Raw genomic sequence first — 20,353 nt, 5'->3', positions numbered from 1 at the left:
ATAAAGTATCTGGCAGGATTTTTAAAATATTGCAAAAATATGCTATTTACATATCTAAAGAGGCATATCTCTCTTGCTTATGACTTATTTACCCTAAAAAAGTTTTTGTGAGAAGGTCATACTGAAAATATCGAAACACATTTTTGAACTACCCTGTAAAACTTAGTTTTAACTTTATCTCATGTTTCGGCAATATAAGGGCACTTCATTTAAAAAAGGTACTAAATGGCCCTATTTTTAAATTTTAATGATATTGTCATTGCTTCTAGATCGTTTCACCTTCACATTTCCTAACAAAGTAAATAAATATACAATAAAGCCTAACAGCAAAGAACAAAATATTGCCTTTGAAATATCAAAATAAGATTCGATTAGTCCATATCAAAGCGATACTTTTATTACATCTGACATATCTTCATGGAATGATTTTCTTCGCCTTTTATTTTATTGTTCCCCATTTTACTTTTTTTTATTGCGAAGGCTTGGCACGTCATACATATTTGTATCAATCATGATGCAAATAAAACTTGACACATTAATTTTGTGATTATTTTGCTACTAAATATAGATACGGGGTGTCCTAGTTCTAATCTGTCAAACTGTGTTTCGGGAAAATTTAGTAAAAAAAGAGACAAGGCGCTCAATTTCATAGTTTAAATTGGTGTTTGGAAAATTGGTGTTTGAACAACACCTCAATAGTGACAAATAATGCCGTCCGAAAATATTTACCTATGTATGACATTTCTTAAATAGGATGTAGTTTTTTGGGGCATTTTGTCATACTACAAATTAATTAGCGACAACAGGAAATGTGAAATTAAAATTTGGTACAAGCAATAAGTGCAATAAAAAAACACGTGCACTAACATGTTGTTCTGTAAATCTGTGACATACAAAGGGGTGTATCAATCCACAATAAAGCCTTTTTCTTCCGTACACTATACCTTGTAACAATTTTTCCTTAAAAATTCCCGAAAATCACCTTTTTTCTAATGTGAGGCCCCATTAAGGCCACCAATTACTTATTAAGTATTTTAATCATTTATTTCGAATGCGATTGAGTGGTCTACCTCAGAATACAACATTTTCATGTCACCTCTGAACTGTTCCAACCGATTTTACTCTCTAAAAAGAAAAGGGAAGGTTCATGTAAGTATGGGTCTCCAACTAGACTGTTTTCACAATTCACAAGTTCTTATTTTTTTTTTATTTTCTTTTTTTTATTGACGGTCGTACGATATGGACAGCAGTGGAAGTGCTCTCTTTTGTAAACGATGTAAATCGAAGTTAATAAACGGAATCAAGTGCAGAAATTGCAATGATGTCTTCCACGTTAGCTGTGCAAAGTATTGTGCCAATGTTAAATTTTCTGAAGACAAGACTTTTGTGATATGTTGTGAACACGAGAATATGAACACAGATTTAGACGCTGCATTTTATGATGCTATTTATGACATTGCTAATTCAGACAAAAAGGTAGATGTACATATTTTTGCTTACTTTATGAAACAGAAAGATGTCTTAATTAGTGAACTACGTGATAAAATTAATTTACTGAATGTGTAAATTGATCTACTACAGAAATTATCTCTTGTTTCGCAAAAAGAGGTAAATCCACCACAAAAAGAAGATTCCTCAAAAACTGTAAACAATATCTCTGAAAGACAAGGGACATCAAAAACTTTAGATATAAACATATCTGACAAGAATACAACTAAATCTAATGCCAATGGATGGAATGATAACAATAAGAAAAGATTAAAACACGGTGTTATACGAGGTGATCAAGTATCAGCTGAGCTCCTAAAGGTACAGACGCATTTAAAATGCCAGGAAGTAATTAATCTTGCATCAAGTGAAGGCAATGATGCTTTGCTTCAATCCGACAACAATTTAACTCCTAAAACTGTTAAGGAGCAGTCGACAGAGAAATGGAGAGAAGTTTCTTATAATTCAAGACGCCGAAGGAGGACCATTATTGGAAACAACAGTGACACTTCCGTAAAGGGTGTCAAGAAATTAGTGCACTTACATGTGAGCCGAATAAATAATAAAACGTCATCGAGTGAATTGTGCAATTTAGTGGAAAAATCATTTCCAGAAGTAATTTGTGAAATGATACAACCTAAACACCCCAATTTATATTCATCCTTTAAAGTATCTATTTTTGAAGAAAATTTCCGAAAAGCTATGCACCCTAACCTCTGGCCTGATGGAGCTTGCATTAGTAAGTTTTTTCAAAAGCGGATATCACCGCGATTAACAAACTGATATTTAACCCCGACATATTGTTACTAAATGTGCAAAGTTTAAATGTTCAATCCGTAAATCTTTTACAAATAGATATAAGCAGTTATCATCAAATACAGTTTTTATATATGACGGAAACACATTGTAAGACGGAATCCATCAAAACAAAGCATATCAACGGTTTTTCTTTAAGTAGTTGTTATTGTAGAAAATCTTATGACAAAGGAGGTGTAGCTATATACTCAAGATGTAGTTTAGACATTAAAGAAGTTAACTTAAAACGGTTTTGTATAGACAAACACTTTGAGATTTGTGGTATTTCATGTAAGACAAAATTAGGAATAACCATAATTTTAACTTGTTATAAATCTCCCAAGGGAGACGTAAATTTATTTAATGACAGTATATACAGAGTGTTGGATTCTCTGTATAAACCAAATTTAAAAATCATTTTAACCGGATATTTTAACTTGGATGCATCAGTGCATGCCAGAAATATTAATGATTTTAATAATTTATGTAATATTGTGTGTTACATTATTATTACATTTTGGTTTACATGCAGTGGTAAAGTGGCCCACCCGAATAACCGACACTACCTCCACTATTATTGATCATATATTTACTAATATTACCGAAGGTAATTCAGTTTGTGTAATAGACAATGATATTTCTGACCACAGAACAGTTTTATTTGAAGCTTCTTTATTTCNCAGAACTTAGGCACCTCTCCCCCGAGTTCCACGTACATATTTTACCTTCACGTGTGGACAAGAACACTTACGACAGTGTCGACCAATTTTTTTTGAGTGGGCGTATTGGATAAACGCAAAATAAAATAAGTCGAACACTCTGTATACTAAACTCGTTTTAATGGTGTTTATAGTCCTAAGTTAAACTTACTCCAGCGAAGCCGACGCTGTGGCTAAATACGCTGATCAGCAGAAATGCTTATATAAAAACCAAAGTATCTTTGTCCTATTAAGTATTAGTCTGTATGCAGTCTACTAAAGTGTGACGCTATAAAAGCTATATACAAATCTAATTAAATATTATTTACTCAGTTTACATTTTATTATTTTCTTCCCCATAACTCAACACTTTTAAACTTTATAAAAATCGGCAAACAAACAATTCGCTTACAACATAACCTAACACTGGTTCCAATTACTAAGCAAATAAAAAGTGTTGGTTACTATTATGTTAGAAAAATTGTCAAATATGTTGGTCAAATAAAAAAACATTTTCAAAAATGATAAAGCATTTTTTCTACACGATATATCTCTACTTTTGCCTAACCTAACTAAATAACAGCATGTTATAACAGATGTGAAATGGAATCACTATCAAAACATTGTGCAAAACTTTTATCTACCTTCATTGACACCATGTTTTGAATAACCGCGAATAAAACAACTACTTTAGCTGTTATTTACAATATTAAAAATTGATTAATAGTATATTATTTAACGAGCGGTAAAGCAGGTCATAACTCACGCAGATGAAGTTTGCAGCACAAGCCGCAGGCGAGTGCTGTAATTCATCAAGTGAGTTATGACCATTACCGCAAGTTGAATACTATACTTTATCTACGACTATAACAATAAATACTAAGATACAAGTATCGAGAAAGAACTTTATTCACAAATCTTAATAGTTATAACAATTAAAGTTTTACGTGTAATTACTCATTTTGTTTATTAATGATATTAACTGTAAAGTTTGAACAACCAGTAAACTGAATATGTGGGACTGTATTAAGTATGCAAGTTTATTGTTTCTTTTTGTGTTTGTTGTATATATGTTGTAGATGTACTAACTGGTTGAGGCGTTATAGAACTGTATATTTTATTTGCAGTATCTTTCTTATTGTTTTCTGAATCATCAATGTACCCCTNTGGGAGGAGATTTGTCTCATGCTCACTGTCGATGAAGCAATCAACTATTTTTTTAATATATTTATGTTTTACTTTAATAAATGCTTTCCTTTGAAAAAATATTATAATAGATGTGTAACAAGGAACAAAAGTTGGGTGTCCGACGAAGTAAAGAAATCAAGCTTAAATTTAAAACAAATGTATAAAGAAAAAGCCAGTAATCGTAATAAAAATGAAACATATAGATTTCATAAAAAGGCTCATGCACAGTTAGTTGAACAAATTAAAAAAGAATTTTATCAAAATAGAATTATAAATTCTCACAATATAAGTAAGGCTGCTTGGAGAGTTGTATCTGAACTGTCTAACAAAACTAAAGTCCAACATAACATAAACATATTAGCAGACGGTCAATTATTTGAAGATCCTAAGACGGTTGCCTCTTATTTTAATACATATTTTAAAAATGCCCCCATATATATAGTACATAACATTCCTAGATATGATAAAATTAGTTGTGAAGTTCCTTCTAACAATAAATCATTTTTCTTGGAACCTTTTGTAGAGGAAGAAATTCTGTCATTATTAAAAAATAAATTAAAACGTAAATATTCCTCTGGATCAGATGAAATACCTATGTTTTTAATTAGAGATGTTATTGATTACATTATCCATCCTATTACCTATCTTGTTAATTTATCTTTCTCACAGGGAGTTTTTCCAAGTATATTGAAAGTAGGGAAAGTCATTCCAATTTATAAAAAACACGATCCACGACTTATGGAAAATTATAGACCTGTAACTATTCCACCTGCATTTTCCAGAATTTTTGAACATTGTTATATCAGCGACTTTTGAAATTTATTGAAAAATTTAATATTTTTTCAGAACATCAACATAGTTTCCAGTTTAATAAGTCTACAAATACTGCCTTATTATCATTCTATTATAAAATTATTGAATATATTGAAGCAGGAGAGTGTCCTATTGGCATATTCTGTGATATCAGTAGGGCATTCGATTGCGTTAATCATAACAAGTTGCTTTCAAAACTGTCCTCGTATGGTGTACGGGGAGTAGCAAACGAGTGGGTCGCATCTTTTTTGAAAAAACGTAAACAGTATGTTAGTCTGACATACAAGGACAAAAATATTTCATCTAATATAAATTCTGGATCTCTGGAAGTCGGTATAGGGGTTCCTCAAGGATCCATACTAGGCTCAATTCAATTTTTACTGTATACCAACGAATTTGGCAACGTAGTTTCTGATACCTCTTTTGTCATGTATGCTGATGCCACATCCTTGTTAATATCTGATAACCTAGACAATTCTCTAGAAACAAAAACTAATGCTTTATTAAAGTCAGTGGGTACGTGGTATAGGTCCAACCATCTCTATCTCAATCCTGAAAAAACTCAAGTAATTAGGTTCCATAACAGGCAAAAATATTGTGCCAAATTACGTTTAACTTCGAATGAATCTGATATTTTACGCCATGAAAATGAAATAAAATTTTTGGGAGTAACAATTGACGAATGCCTCAGCTGGAAATCTCATTGTACTCAGTTAATATCGAGTTTAAACTTGGCATGTTATTTGATAAGAAATCTGAAACCTGTTTTAACTTCTATACAATTAATAACTGTTTATCAAGCGCATGTGAGTTCCAGACTGAGATATGGTGTTGTTTTTTGGGGAAATTCCTCCTTTGCATAAGACGTTTTTATTTCACAAAAACTTATTTTAAAACACATGGCTGGAATACCTCGGGAACACTCATGTAGGCAAGTTTTTAAAAATTTTAATATTTTAACGGTTGTGTCTTTATTTATCTTCGAATTGTCCGTATACNGAGTTATGACCATTACCGCAAGTTGAATACTATACTTTATCTACGACTACATTTTCTGTAAACGAGTTAACGTTTTTATTGCTACACCAATCTTGAAAATTTTTATATACACCTTTATACTTGTTTTTTGATTTTTCTGGTAATAAATTCTGTATTGCATTATTAGCTACTTCTCTTATTTCTGGAGGTGTACATAATAACTCATCTTCGCTATCTAAATTCATCTTTTTTAGGACTATTATTAGAAATTGATTTGAAAACGTCAAAATTATTTTGTTAAAATATCAAATGACATTAGTCCCCTCAATGATAATAATTGACAGTTCCGCCTACTGAGAGGCGTTGGCAATTTAATAATTTTAAAATCTTTTAATTATTCATTCCTTTCCACTTGTTAAAAATTCTTTCCATTTTACACCAATGGAACGTATTTATCGGCTTAAAAATTTCCAAGAATTTACTGCGTACACTATTTACATACCGAATTATCATTGTAGAAGCCCAGTGTGAGTTATAACAACTCACTATAAAAACTCACGCTACTTGTTTATTGATACTATTAATTGCTCAAAAGCAGTTGAATCATTAATATATAAATTAATAGGAGTAGATAAAAGAATTATTACCCACATAAACATATAATCTGGGACTACCATGTGCTAAACTGAAATTGAAGAAACTAATTTTATTATTAGTCATACATCTATAATTCAATAACTAAAGTACCGTGGCTGTGGTCGACTATCCCCTTTGTGATATATCTCCCACATTTACCATATGTATAATAACAATCACGAGTTGATGGGTATACCAATACATATATCCGATAATTGCAGGATTTTCTTTTTCTTCTTCTTTTTCATTCTGCCGTGCATCAAGTGCTGTAAAGTTTGTAACACTGGTTCAAGAGGCACGTGATAATGGCCTTTTATAACTCCATCAAGACAAAAGTTGCAACAGATCTCTACATATCATCATGTAAGTGTCTAATTCTGTTATATCTCACAGAATAAGAGAAGAATAGCAGTATTCTTGTGCGGAAGGTCCATGTGTTATTATGATATTCTTTAGATTTAGATATTTGAAATTAGCTGCCAGTAACTTACGAGCAACAATACTTCTACAATTTTATTCTTGAATGAAGTAAGTAGTCTATTGAAAACCCACACTACACAGTTTACTAATTTTCAACATACTACAGAGAGGGTATGGTAAACATTAATGGTAATGGTAATGACGGTGTAAATAATTTTTAAGTGAACCTGTGGTGGTAACTATTATTAGAACTTTTGAACTGTTTGAGGAAGCAAGACTCGAAGCAAATTAGAGAATATGTGAGTATAATAAGGATATGTCACTCTCACTTATCTCGTGAGTGTAAAAAATTATAAATACTGAATTTTCTTGTGGGTGGATACGACGCAGTGATACTGTTCTATGAACTTTTCGACCAGATACTAGATAAGACATTCCTTCTGAAATCTTTTAAACTTTGATTCTCAAAATATTAAAAAAAGTTGTATCTGGCGGAGAAGTCTGCTTTGTTGAAAAATTATTACTTTGACTTTGCAGATTATTAGACAATTGAACATTTTTGTAAATGTAGACGATCCTCTAATTCGTTTTCTCGTTTATATGTCGACGAAGGACACGTGTCACACTTTCTTGGCCCGCAGTTTGAACTTTTTTAAGCAATTTTACTATTTATTTATGTACAAGAGGGTGTTATCCTTAAAAATAATATCTATATTTATACGTATACTCCTGAACACTTCACAATGATATTTTTGAACCTGTTCTAATGTCAAATTTTTGAAATTCTTTCAATAAAAACTTGACCTGTTTTGATATAAGAAATTTTTTAAAACTTGTCTATTTAAAACACAATTATCATGTAATGCGTAGTAATTTTAAATTAATAAAATAAATCTCGCAAAGAATGCGAAAGTAAATTTCATGAATACATTTACAATTAGATGGAAGAAACGTTCTTATTGGCGAAAAACGGATCCTATTATTTCAGTTGCCATTTCAACTCCACGAAACTTTCACAATGTAGTTCAATTAATGATTTGTATAGAACTTTCATTAACAATCCTGCTTTTATCGAATCTATATATTGTAGTAATTTCCTCGTTGTTTATTAAGTGTACGTTCATTAACAGATACCTAAAATGAGACAGACAGATTCTGATTTAAATAAATAATAGAAATATATTGGAGATCTAGATATAAATATTTGTGTCTTGATATTTTAATAAATATGCAGGAAAATGTGTAAGTACATTGTTTGTGTAAACTTGCAGATATATATTTTTTGAATATTTGATATACAAAACTTAAACGAGTAAAACTGAAATATTAAAAAATTGAATAAAATTAAAATATATCAACCAAGAACTTAGGTAGGTACTCAAGATTTAAATATGTACATAAAATGTTTAAATTGAATTACAGATATTTAGAAATTAGTACGGGACTATTTGAGAGGTGTAAAATAACGTCATGTTCGCCAAATTAACATGGCAGTTCATTTTTAATACATTTACCATCCCATCATATCATGTCAAGTGCCAAGTCATTGCCGGTAGCCGATTCTTAAAGCAGAGACAACAGAACAGCGGAGGCTAACCTCCGTTGCCCCCCTTCGTAAGCGTTCCGAACATGGTCAGATTAAATTAAAACTGTTCACGGTTTAATTTTGTTACAATTTGATTTACTTTGGATTAATTTAATATGTTTAGCGTCGATTAGATGCTGCAGTGGTGAAGCAAGAAAAAACGTGTGGAAACATAGTATTTCTTTACATACCTGTATGTAGTGACAATAGCATAGTTCAGTTAAACTAGTTCAATGTCAGAGGTCATTGACATTGAGATACACAAATTAAATACATACACTTTTAAAAAAAGTTGTAATACATATTTGGAAAAACTTGAAATAATTTAAAAATTATATTTTTATAAACAAAAGTTGTTTTATTTACAATTACAATACAATACGTATATAAATACCAACATGGTATGTGAAAATATTTACTCGTAATTTTTTAGAAACAATTTTTTTAATGTTCGGCGCTTCGTCCACATTGACATAAAAAAATATGATGACTTTAAAATAACAGGTCATTGTCATAGAAAAGCAATCTTTTTTCACTAAATTATTTTTCAATAGTTTCGTTGTTTAAGTGTTGATTAAAAAAAAAATTTACAATTACGAACGTATCAATGTAGCAATATTAGTTAATATTTAATAAATCTGCACATTTTTAGAAATGATAGAATGTTTTTGTTATGTTCAGCGCTTTGACCTCAGTGATATCAAATAAATATGGTGACTTTAAAATATCATGCCACTATGTTATACAAAAGCAGTCTGTTTTACTAAATTATTTTTATAAATGTTGTAAATTTGAAGTGGACTGTATTTTTCTTGTACGATGTGTTTGAATGAAATAAACGATTGAATGATTTAATTCTTATATTACGGTTTGCTTCTTACAAAGTTTGGTAGTGAACTGTACTCTATAATGTCTGTGTGGTAACTATGTCAAACTTTGTAAAAAGCAAACCGTAATATAAGAATTAAATCATTCAATCATTTATTTCATTCAAAGAAAAATAGAGGCCACTTCAAATTCACAACATTTATGGTCTTTCGTTGTAACTTCGTAAAATATAGGTTGACTTAAAAACAAATGGCAATGTTGATAGTGCGCTAAAACGTACACAAAAATTAAAATTAAGTTTAAAAAACTAAGTATAACTTGATTATTTACTTATTAAAAAAAAAAGAATTTCAGATTCGTATTCAGGGGAACACATACTATTTCCCCTAAAAAGTTTAAGTAACAAACTATTCGGACAAAATGTTCTTTGGTAAAATGTATTGTAGAGACCAGCGTTAACTTCAAGCCATGTTATATAATAAAAACTTATTTTTTTACTTAAAACAATATCTATCTTGTAACTTGTACAACAATATGGAATAATAAATAAGTACTTTACCATTTACTTGCTTTTAAAAGGCGTCTATTATTGACATCTACTTCAATTGAGGAAGGTATAGCTTTGTTCTAGTACTTGTTAAACTCAACCCACACAACAATAGCGTGACTTCCGTGATTAATTATTTCCTTATTGTCCTACAGAGTCGACTAAAATGTGTTGGTTAGGGCGTTAAACTTTTATTCTAACCCTATTTTTATCTCATTCATTACAATTCCTCGGGAAAATTAAGCTACTTTCTGTCAGCCGTATACTTGACACATTTAATACGTTTTATTCTGTCGTAATACAATCTGATCCTCTACTTTTTCTAAAGTTGTTTCACGTTCTTCATTAAAATATAATCTTTGAAGCTACCTAAATATAAAAATTTATATACGTTTGTCGTTTATATACGTATTATACGTTTAGTCCTATTTATTTTGAGTTACATAATATAACTAATTGTAAACATGCAAACTTTGTTATTTTAAACCATAATACCGTGTATATGGTAAGTAATAAATAAAATCTTAGTGGAAAATACGTTTCATTCTTGTATATTTAAATTCGAAGTTATTTCACATTTTTCAAATAAATTGACAAAATAATCGCTGCGATTATTTTTTTCATATATTTAATATATTCCATTTGATCATGTAGCATGAAACTGTGTGCCCTATGCCTACTACAATTAAAATATTATTTGCATCACAACTTTTTGAAATATTTGTGATTTCGTTTAGTTTTCAATTTGTTTCAATTTACTTAAAATCTAACAACTCTAGGAACAGTTTCTATAGTTAAAAAAAACAATAAATAATTTTAGGGTTTGGTTTTACTGCAATTTTTTTGGATATGTGATCAGAATATCTTAGGTTACGTTATACATAAAACTCAACATTCTTAAAAAAAGTGTACTTTGAAATATCGGTTTTGGATATTTCGACTGAACGTCTTCTTAATTTACTTAATTTAATAATTAAAGGAAACATATTAAATTAAAAGATTTGTTAGTTAGATCTCAGTACTGTTATTAAAAAAATAAGATTAAAAGTTGTAAGGAAAATTTGTAGTATTAGCCTTCTGCTATTCGTGTTCACAAGTGTCAAACTGAAGCCACATACTTTGTGCTGTAGACAAAAACACAACAAAAAAAAATAAAAGAAAAAGAAACAATCAAATCGATAATACCCTAGCATCTTTTTATAAAGCTTAATTCGTCATTTAAAAGAAAATGATGATTTATTAAAAAACAAATGAGTCAATATTAAAGGAAATTGCGATATCTCATGAACTACACTCTAATTCAAAACTTTACTGCATAGTCCAATTAAATGGACCTTTAAATCGCAATTTTGGTCGACTTGCCTGATTTTTTTATATAAGTTAGTTTGGGATATACAATAACAATAAGTGACAGTAATTTTTTTTCAACCCCCGGCCAGAGGTGAAAAAAATAAAATAAAGTGTGTTTTTCAAGATAACTCAAAACGGGTAAGAGCTAGAAAACAAATATCTAATAAAATAAAAGTTGTAAAGCATAAAATTCTACATAAAAGTGGACTAGTGACTTTTTCATCAACTACTTGTTAAAATTAACAGAATTAGAGGGGACTATGCAATAAAGTACAAGAAATAAACGTTTGCTTTAAAACACAATATATTTGCTTCAAGGGCATGCACAAAAAAGCCAGGGAACAGTAAGTATTATAGGTATTCCTCCACTAGTTCTTCCATGATTGGTTTTATCAAAATTGCCGAAAAAATGTGGCGGAATTAAATGTCTATGCAAAGTCTCAACTAAATATGTTAAGAAACTAAGTTATTAGTAAATAATCCTTTTTTTAATTATAATTTTGCCATTCTGCATTTTGAAACAGGGACAACTAAATAAAAAATGACAAAGAAAGTCCCATTAATTTTGCCAAAATTATATGTAGTTAACGGCTTATTCTATTTTTTTAGAACACTTTGTATAAGTACTAAAACTGAAATTCATTTTAGTAATTTGTTGTACTCATTTTAAAGGGTAAATTTGAACGATATGCACTTAATTTCACAAACTATTTCCATTTGCATAGAACTTATCAAGTACAACAAAATCAAAATAAGTTTAATAGGTTAAGATTGCGACATGCTGTATAAGTTTACCTTATGCATATAACAGTGGTACGACGTGAAATCTATTGAATTTTTCAGTGTGGTTGCAGAGGCATATTACAAGTAATAAATTTCCTAAGTGACAGTAATATATTCTACATGTGCGAAAAAACCTCGGAAAAAAGAGTGTCATATATAAATTATATACCCTCTGGTGTTATATATGAATTATATTCTTCGAGGACTTGTTTTTAAGTACATGGAGTTGAATGGAAGAAGTGTGTTTTTATATATGAATATTATATGAAATACTACCCATTTCTTTAAATTTTTTGCTTCGGTCAAATTAATATGTAGGATAATTTTAAATAACTTTACCAACTTGCAGAAATATTCCGTTTGTATGTTGGATATTTATGTGACTACTTACATTTAAAAAAATAAACTACTTCACTTTTCATTTTTTCTAAAATCAATCTGTCACATTTATTTAAACGACCGAGTGTTGAAACGTAAACTTAAAATGAAGTGATATAGAGAAGTGTTTTTTTTAATTTTTTTATACAGTGTGTAATTTTAAGTGGGGGTCAGTTTTTTAGCGGTAATAGTATGTGTTGCTCTGAACACGAATCAATTTTTTTTTTAATAAAATAAATAGTCAAGTTACAATTTACATCCCGGAATTTGTGTGTGGAGTTGTGTTAGTGCACTATCAACGTTGTTAATTGTTTTTAAAACTTTCACATTGTGGGCTGTGACAATCAAAAATTAATTTAGTAAAACATATTATATTTGTATAACTTAGCAAGGTGTTATTTTAAAGTCACCATATTTTTTTTTAATATCACTGTGATCGAACATTAAAAAACAAAATATTCTATCGTTTCTAAAAAAAAAAACAAAAATTTTTACATGATTTATTAAATCTTAAATAATATCGGTACAGAGATACGTTACTAATTATTGTAAATATTTACACAAAAACTGACTAAAAATAATTTTGTGAAAAGAAATTAATTTAATATTACAACAACTTGTTATTTTAAAGTCACCATATTTTTTCTATGTTAATGTGAACGAAGCGTTGAACATGAACCGCTGTTCTGTTACGGTATGCGTTTGAAGGTGCGGACGAGTCGACTATTCTCGCACCTGATTAAAACAGGAATGGCCGAAAACTTCACTGCTTCATTTGGTTACATATTTGTTTAGTCTTCGACTTTATCGGTGCCTTTATAGGCCAACCAAAAGAGTTTCTACACTTAAATATTACAGCAAATTTCATGTATTTCCTTTAGAAAAATGAAAACCCAAGTGATTTCCCCAGCAAAGTCGTAAACATCTTTTTTTAAACAATAGGAATTGCAAAAATGACATTTTTTGTTTTTTTTATAATATCTCGAAAACTAATTATGGAATCGTCTTACTCTCAATAGGACTTTTGTAGAGAATAAAAAAATCTATAAAATGTTTTTTGTGCGACCCGATCGGTTCATTTTTTACAGAGAAAATCGGGAAAAACCTCTAAAATAAACGGTTTTTCAAAAATTCATAACTCCGTCAAATTTGAATCTGGAAAAACACACTTGCGAAAAATGACAGATAATAATATGTAGTTTAATCGTGCGCAAGATGCACAATTGCATTATAAACAAATTAGGGTCTTTTTTGCACATCGTGTCGATTTATCAAAAATGGCCCGATTTAAATTCTGAAAACGGCATTTGAAGGTAGACGACAAAATCTCCAATTTATATATCTCGGATTTTCGCCTGGGTGATGAGAAATATGCTAAAAATGCCCTTGAAAGTCGTCCGAAACGATCGAAAGGATGGAAATTTACTTTTTAACAACTTTTCCTTGAAAAATAAGATTTGACAACAATGCACAGCACAGTTCCCGATTGTGCATGCTTTGTGACTAAAGCGCGCCATAATATGAAGTTACAGTATCTTGTCCAGCGGCGGGGTAACAAAATTAGGAAAAATATTAAAAAAAATAGATTTTCACGACAGAATTTCAAAAAATAAACTATTGATGCATGCTTCTAAAGGACAAAGGAAGTCTGTATAAAAATATAACCCCCACTCAAAGTTACATCCTGTATATCTTCCATTTTTCAGTGAAAATTTTTGGTTGTGTAAAAACAATTTCATTAATACAGTCCTTTATTGGTCTCTTTGGAACAGGAGCTATTTTTTTTAAATATATTTTCACAGATGGCAAAGTACCAAATAGAAAAACAAAAACTAAAATTAATTAAATTAATAATAAATAATTTCAAACACTAAATTGCTATTGAATATGTATTTTTATTCGTATAAAACAATGCAATTAATTTCATTAATTATTTTAGTGACACACTTAGACAAACGGAGAAATTTTTTTAATTTAACTGTTTTCCGCTTCGGAGCTCCAGAGAAGTTGAAATAGAAATATGTGAAGAACACTTTTGAATTTCAACACAAGGTACAAACGGACATAAAGACGAATTACTTACTTGATATCTGTCTAAGGCAATGGCAGTAATAGAGATGGTAGAGACGTAGGTGCTCGTCGCCTGTAGAATGCCTATTAGTTTACATATAAACAGATTGTTTCCTAGCGGGAAGTACTTTGTGAGGATTTCCATGAGGGTGAGTGGCATTGTAACGGTACAGAGCAGTAAATCAGCAACTGCCAGGTTAACTATGAACATGTTCCTTGGTGTTCGCATGGCTGGCTTCCTCACCACTGATATTATCTGCAACAAAGAGCTAACTTAGATTATCTTGCAAGAGGATATGGCATCGAATAATGGTCGTAAGTTGCGTTTAATGTTATTTTATTACAAATCAAGTCAAATACCTTGATGTTTGAAAACTATTTGACATGACTTTTCATTTTTTTCGTTTTGACATACTTTTTGGTGAAATAAAAAAAATTGTAATCACAGTTCAAAAACATGCTCAAAAATGCAAAAATGTAAAAATGAATTTTTCAGTGATTGTTGATAATTTGTTTAAATTTAAAAATAAAAATCAAAAACTGATTCCACCATTCAATTGTACCGAAAAAATACAAAAAAAAACTGTCTCATTGTTTGACCCAAAACTATTTTTGTACAGTATTGCTATAAACATAAATCGAATAGTGAATAAATAAAATAAATAATATTTTTTTCCCTAGGATCAACTAGTGTACTTATTTTGTTTAAAGTTTGATGTATTCATAGATATACAGTGTGTCCAAGATAAGGATGGGATAGGCATTAGTATCTAGGAAACGGTAAGAGATACGGGGTGGCTCAGATTAGAAAAAAGTTGTGTTTTTTTATACCTAACAATATGCTGTTTAGAAAGTTTTAAAATTCCGGGTAGTTCCGGAGATATCCGGAAAAACCCGAAATTTTGCAAAATTGTTTAATTTTTTCTGGCTTTATTTGAAAACGAATTTTAAAATAAATTACATATTTACAATGCCACTTTTTTCGCTCTATACAATGGCGTCAACATTTTTGCAATCCGACGTTTCGTCTTCGAGGGGCCATCATCGGGTTAATTTTTTTAAATACGTCGCTGCTATTTTTATGACAAAATCTAAAGTCATTTTTAATTCTGAATTAGAGGATATTACTATTGTAATCGCTTAAAAAGTTTTTAGCTTGTTTTAGCTATAATTTAAAATTTTTCCTGAGTACGGCTCTGAACGCTTTCAAAATATCTATTGGATGAAGTCATAACAGTATAAAAGTCAATACCGTACAAAATATCCAACAATTTTTTACTACTATTAGCAATACTAATTAGAAATAATAAAATATTTCATAAATTCGTATTATTTTTTTATTAGGTACAACTTTTTAAATTATGGATTAAAAAAATTGTTGGATATTTTGTGCGGTATTGACTTTTATTTTCTCCTCTTTCTCTCTCTCTCTCTAACGATAACTAAAAACCTTTTTAATTACAATAGTAATATCATCTAATACAGAATTAAAAATGATTAGATTTTGTCATAAAAATAGCAGCGATATATTTAAAAAAATTAATCTGATGATGGACCCTCGAAGACGAAACGTCGGATTGCAAAAATGTTGATGCCATTCATTGGATAGAGCGAAAAAAGTGGCAATGTAAATATGCAATTTATTTAAAATTCGTTTTCAAATAAAACCAGAAAAAAAATAAAACGATTTTGCAAAATTTCGGGTTTTCGGATTTCGCGTAAACAGTAGACTTTGCTGTGAATACTTTGTATTGCTGAAATCTCAAATCGTCCAGAGATAATTTATTATTTGAGCATTTGTAATTCGATTTAGATGTTTATAGCAATACCGTACAAAAATAAAGTTTTGGGTCAAACAATGAGTCACAGTTTTTTTTCCGTAGAACTGAATGGTGTAATCAGTTTTTGAATGTTTTTTAATTTAAACAAATTATCGACAATAACTGAAAAATTCATTGTTGCAAATCAATTTTTATTCTTTTATTGCATTTTTGAGTATGTTTTTGAACTGTGATTACAGATTTTTTTATTTCACCAAAAAGTATATGTTAAAACGAAAAAAATGATTACCGGCAGAACTCTGTACGATGATTTTTTTAAGTAGAATTTTTCTTTGAAATAAAAGTGTTTCAGGCCGAAAAAAACGAATATCTCAGAAGCTTCTTGATTTTTTTTTTCTAAAAAAATTTGAGGATATTTAAGACAGAGAAAGGTATACTTTCACCAAGTTTCGTCAAAATTAAATTATTTTTGCGGAAATGAGAAATAAAAAACGAAAAGTCAGAAAAAAAAACTGTTTTTCGCATTTTTCTCGGAAATTTTGAGGTTATGTTAAAAAGTGACATCTACAACAGTTGTAGATTTTTGCATGATCTACGACTTTTGTATTGGATACTTTTTTGTCTGACTTTTTTTTGTCATCTTTCGCTAAAAATCCCAATGATACAATTTTTCATAACTTTTCCACCCCCCAAACCAACCCTCCGCCGCCCCTGATCAGGCATTTATTTTTTTTAGGTTTATTATAAACCCTCTTCCCATTTCCACTTATAAATGTCCAGGTAACAATTTTTTTTTCTCGAAGTGTAATTTGGTTGGACTATATTAATAAAAATCGATACTAGGATTTCTTGAGGATATACGGGGATTTCTTGACAAGTTCCAGCACGTCTAAGGATGTACTAGGATTTAGAAGGATCTACTAGGAACTTATTAAGGATTTAATGGGATCTACCACTTCTACTGATTAACGCATGCGCATTACGATAATTTCTTGCCACGGTGCCGTAAAGGTGAACCCTTAAAAACGTTTTTTCTGGGTATTCCCGAAACTGTTCGAGATAAGAAAATAAAACTTGGAATTGATTATTACGACAGGTACATTGCGAAACTAAAAGTTAAACAATTATTTCTAAATTTTATCAGAGGCGAGTCAGAGTTAGAATATTAGGGTAAATATTTCTCTTTTAATATCTATTTACTTATATTGTATATTTTTTATATAATTTTTTCAGCAGTTTAGACAATTTAAAAAAAAAGTAAACGTATTCATTAAAAAAGATATATTGCGTCGGTTTGGAATACATTTAATTTAAAAATTATGTTACATGCAGAAAATATATGAAACACAATTTATAATCACCCGGTCCGTGTACAGGGTGATTCGCAAATTACCCAAAAAAAACTGGAAATAGACGCGTCTTGAAAATATGAAGGCAATATTGAGGGTTGCTTTCGGTGTGCAGGTAAAATGAAACTCTCTCTCAACGGTAAAATAAAAGTATTTTTATTGAAAACAAAGTTTAGTAAGAAGAAATGTTGTTGGGGCGAGCGTTCGTTGAAGAGTGTGGTATGGAGTCGCTCGCATGTATATGTATCTGGTTCTGACGCCAATGTGCCGTGAACCTTTGCTGGAACCCTGGTGCGTCCCGCGTCTGTTCTTTGTCCTTGCAACTGTTAGACCAGTCCTTCAGGCTGGCGCTCTTGACGTAATACTTAAAATGGGTCACTTGCGGACATGTTGTGTACTCACAATATCTTCAATTTTTTGTAAAATCTTTATAGTTTCCAAGAAAAGATTATTGAAGTTGTATTATTTACAACCCATACATCGCTGGGTTACTGTAGTTTCTAGCGTCATTCGCGTTGTGCGCTATACGCAATGCGCTCTCTCTCCACGTGGCCCCAGGTGATTCCGAATACTGAAATCCGATTTTAGTGCGGAGCCTTCATAAATGTTGCCATACAAGCCACGTGACCAGTAATTTTGTTGGGAACAGTAATTTCATTTCCTTTATGGCCATTAAATTTCGGTAAAATTAAAAATTATTAACGTAGTAAGATCAAGGTTATATTAAAATACAATCGGCTGTGATCGGCGTAATTTTTCAAGAGATACTATTCAACCAATCAGCGAGAGCGTAAACGTAACGGTTTGTCATTGATCAAGAGTCATTAATATTGGTGACGCCAAGATCTAGGGAATTTTCGTTTTCCGTTTACCAGTCGTGCAATGTTGAGTTGCCTAAACTAGGCGGTCACGTGGTTTGTAAACATTGAAGGCTCTGTATTAACGTTTCTGCGATAGTGTTTACATTAGCTTTTCAAGTCTCAAAAATGTCTTACGTATATAGCAACTCGGAGTTGATGGATATCGATTTAATTTATGGTCAAGCAAGACAACATTTCGACGTTCGCAAATAAGAACATCGTAACTCGATAATGATGGTTTCTTACAAAGTAGGTTTAAAGTTGTAGAGGTTTTCTCTTAATTGCCACACGTCTTTTCAGAGTTACCATATGAAATTTGGTTACAGTCTAAATATGAGGTACAGAAACAATTTCTTATAAACGTATAGTGAAAATTACTATTATTTTTCTTTTTAAATTAACTTTAGTAAGATACGATGGAGCTATCTGCTATTTTTTAAGTAACTAACATCTTATGTAGGGATGAGATGTAACTATTTCTATATCTAAGAAACCTAGTATATCATATCTAAAGATACAGAGTTGTATACACTCACCACCAACAGTAATAGAAAAGTATTAACATCTTATGTTCACTTGCAATAAAACGGTGTAATAATTGTTACACCTTCAATATAATCGTATATAAAAATACGATGTTCTTTAAAAAGCATGTTTGCTATAATCCAGGAGCAACTCTACATACGATTAATATGTTTATCTGAAAAAGAAGGCACTCTTATATAGAAAAGTAATCTTTACTAATTTTTACTAAAAATTGAGATACAATGTTCTTATTTGCGAACGTCGATTTGTTTTAGTTCGTAGAAACTGGGTAAGGAGGGGCCCAAATGTGTTTATATGTCAGTGAACAAAATTTTTAACAGTTGTAACATCGGGTATGTCAAATTATTTTATTAATTAATTAATAGTGGCAAAAGCAGTTGAATTTGCTGATATAAAATTGGTGTTTTATTAATATTACTTATTAAATTTTTTGTCCGTTAATTTTTTATTACACTTTGCCGTCGTACCTGTCGCCGACTGCTTGCTTTGCCTTGCGCAAGGTCAGGTTTTACAGTGGACCAGTTTCCAGGGCCGTGCAGAAGTGTATTTTAAATCGTTTTTGAACTGCCTTTTTTGATTTTTTTTTACAAAATTATATTTGTGAAAATCCCCGGTACATTCAATTTTTTTTGATAAATTCAGATTCACCTTGTATAATTTACTTTGAAAACTGTTGATAAATCATCAGCTATTTAACAAGATCAAAAATGGTGATTAGATATACAAATTTATGAAAAAACGTTACAATTTATAAACAATAAACTTCTCGGATACTTGAATAAACAAATTATATTTGTAACTGAATAAAAAATATCAATTTAGTATTATCCAAACATTGTCTTCATGTATACTTCATTGTTTTTATACTATTTTGTCTTAACTTTATTTGTGCAAGTAAGTTTTTCCAGGCAACATTTAATTTGTTTCTAAAGGGTCGATTCATTCATCTGTAAAGAAGTGAAATTTAGTTGCAGTTCGGCTATTGTATTCAAAACCTAGCAGTAATATCTAGTTTCTACCATCACTATTTTATCATGAAGATAACTCTTTCTCTTTTCTCTTATTTTTAGTTGCAGAATGCTTTCCAGGTTGATTTAGGGATACCCTATTATATGAAACGATTTTAAATTTACAGTTTTTTTAATCAACTACAATCGATTTTTTCGAATCATGTGAGCTTATCCAAAATTTGGCAGATATAAATAGTTTGACAAATAAAACAACTCGGCAGTTATTGTTTTTGTAAAAATGTATATATAT

At 30.3% G+C, this 20,353-nt stretch overlaps 1 protein-coding gene across 1 annotated transcript in view; it reads right to left on the bottom strand.

The window, feature by feature from the left end:
* LOC108905933 (neuropeptide F receptor) overlaps positions 1 to 20,353 on the bottom strand; it is a 149,753-nt gene that overhangs the window by 99,573 nt on the left and 29,827 nt on the right. The window contains exon 2 of the mRNA XM_018709007.1: positions 14,571 to 14,813. Within this exon, the coding sequence (XP_018564523.1) occupies positions 14,571 to 14,813 (243 nt within the window). The remainder of the gene's footprint in view (positions 1 to 14,570; positions 14,814 to 20,353) is intronic.

Source organism: Anoplophora glabripennis, unplaced genomic scaffold (genome assembly GCF_000390285.2).
Source record: "Anoplophora glabripennis isolate ALB-LARVAE unplaced genomic scaffold, Agla_2.0 scaffold216, whole genome shotgun sequence".
Lineage (NCBI taxonomy): Eukaryota > Metazoa > Arthropoda > Insecta > Coleoptera > Cerambycidae > Anoplophora > Anoplophora glabripennis.
Note: the sequence above shows the minus strand (reverse complement) of the source record. Positions and strands in the feature narration are given on the sequence as shown.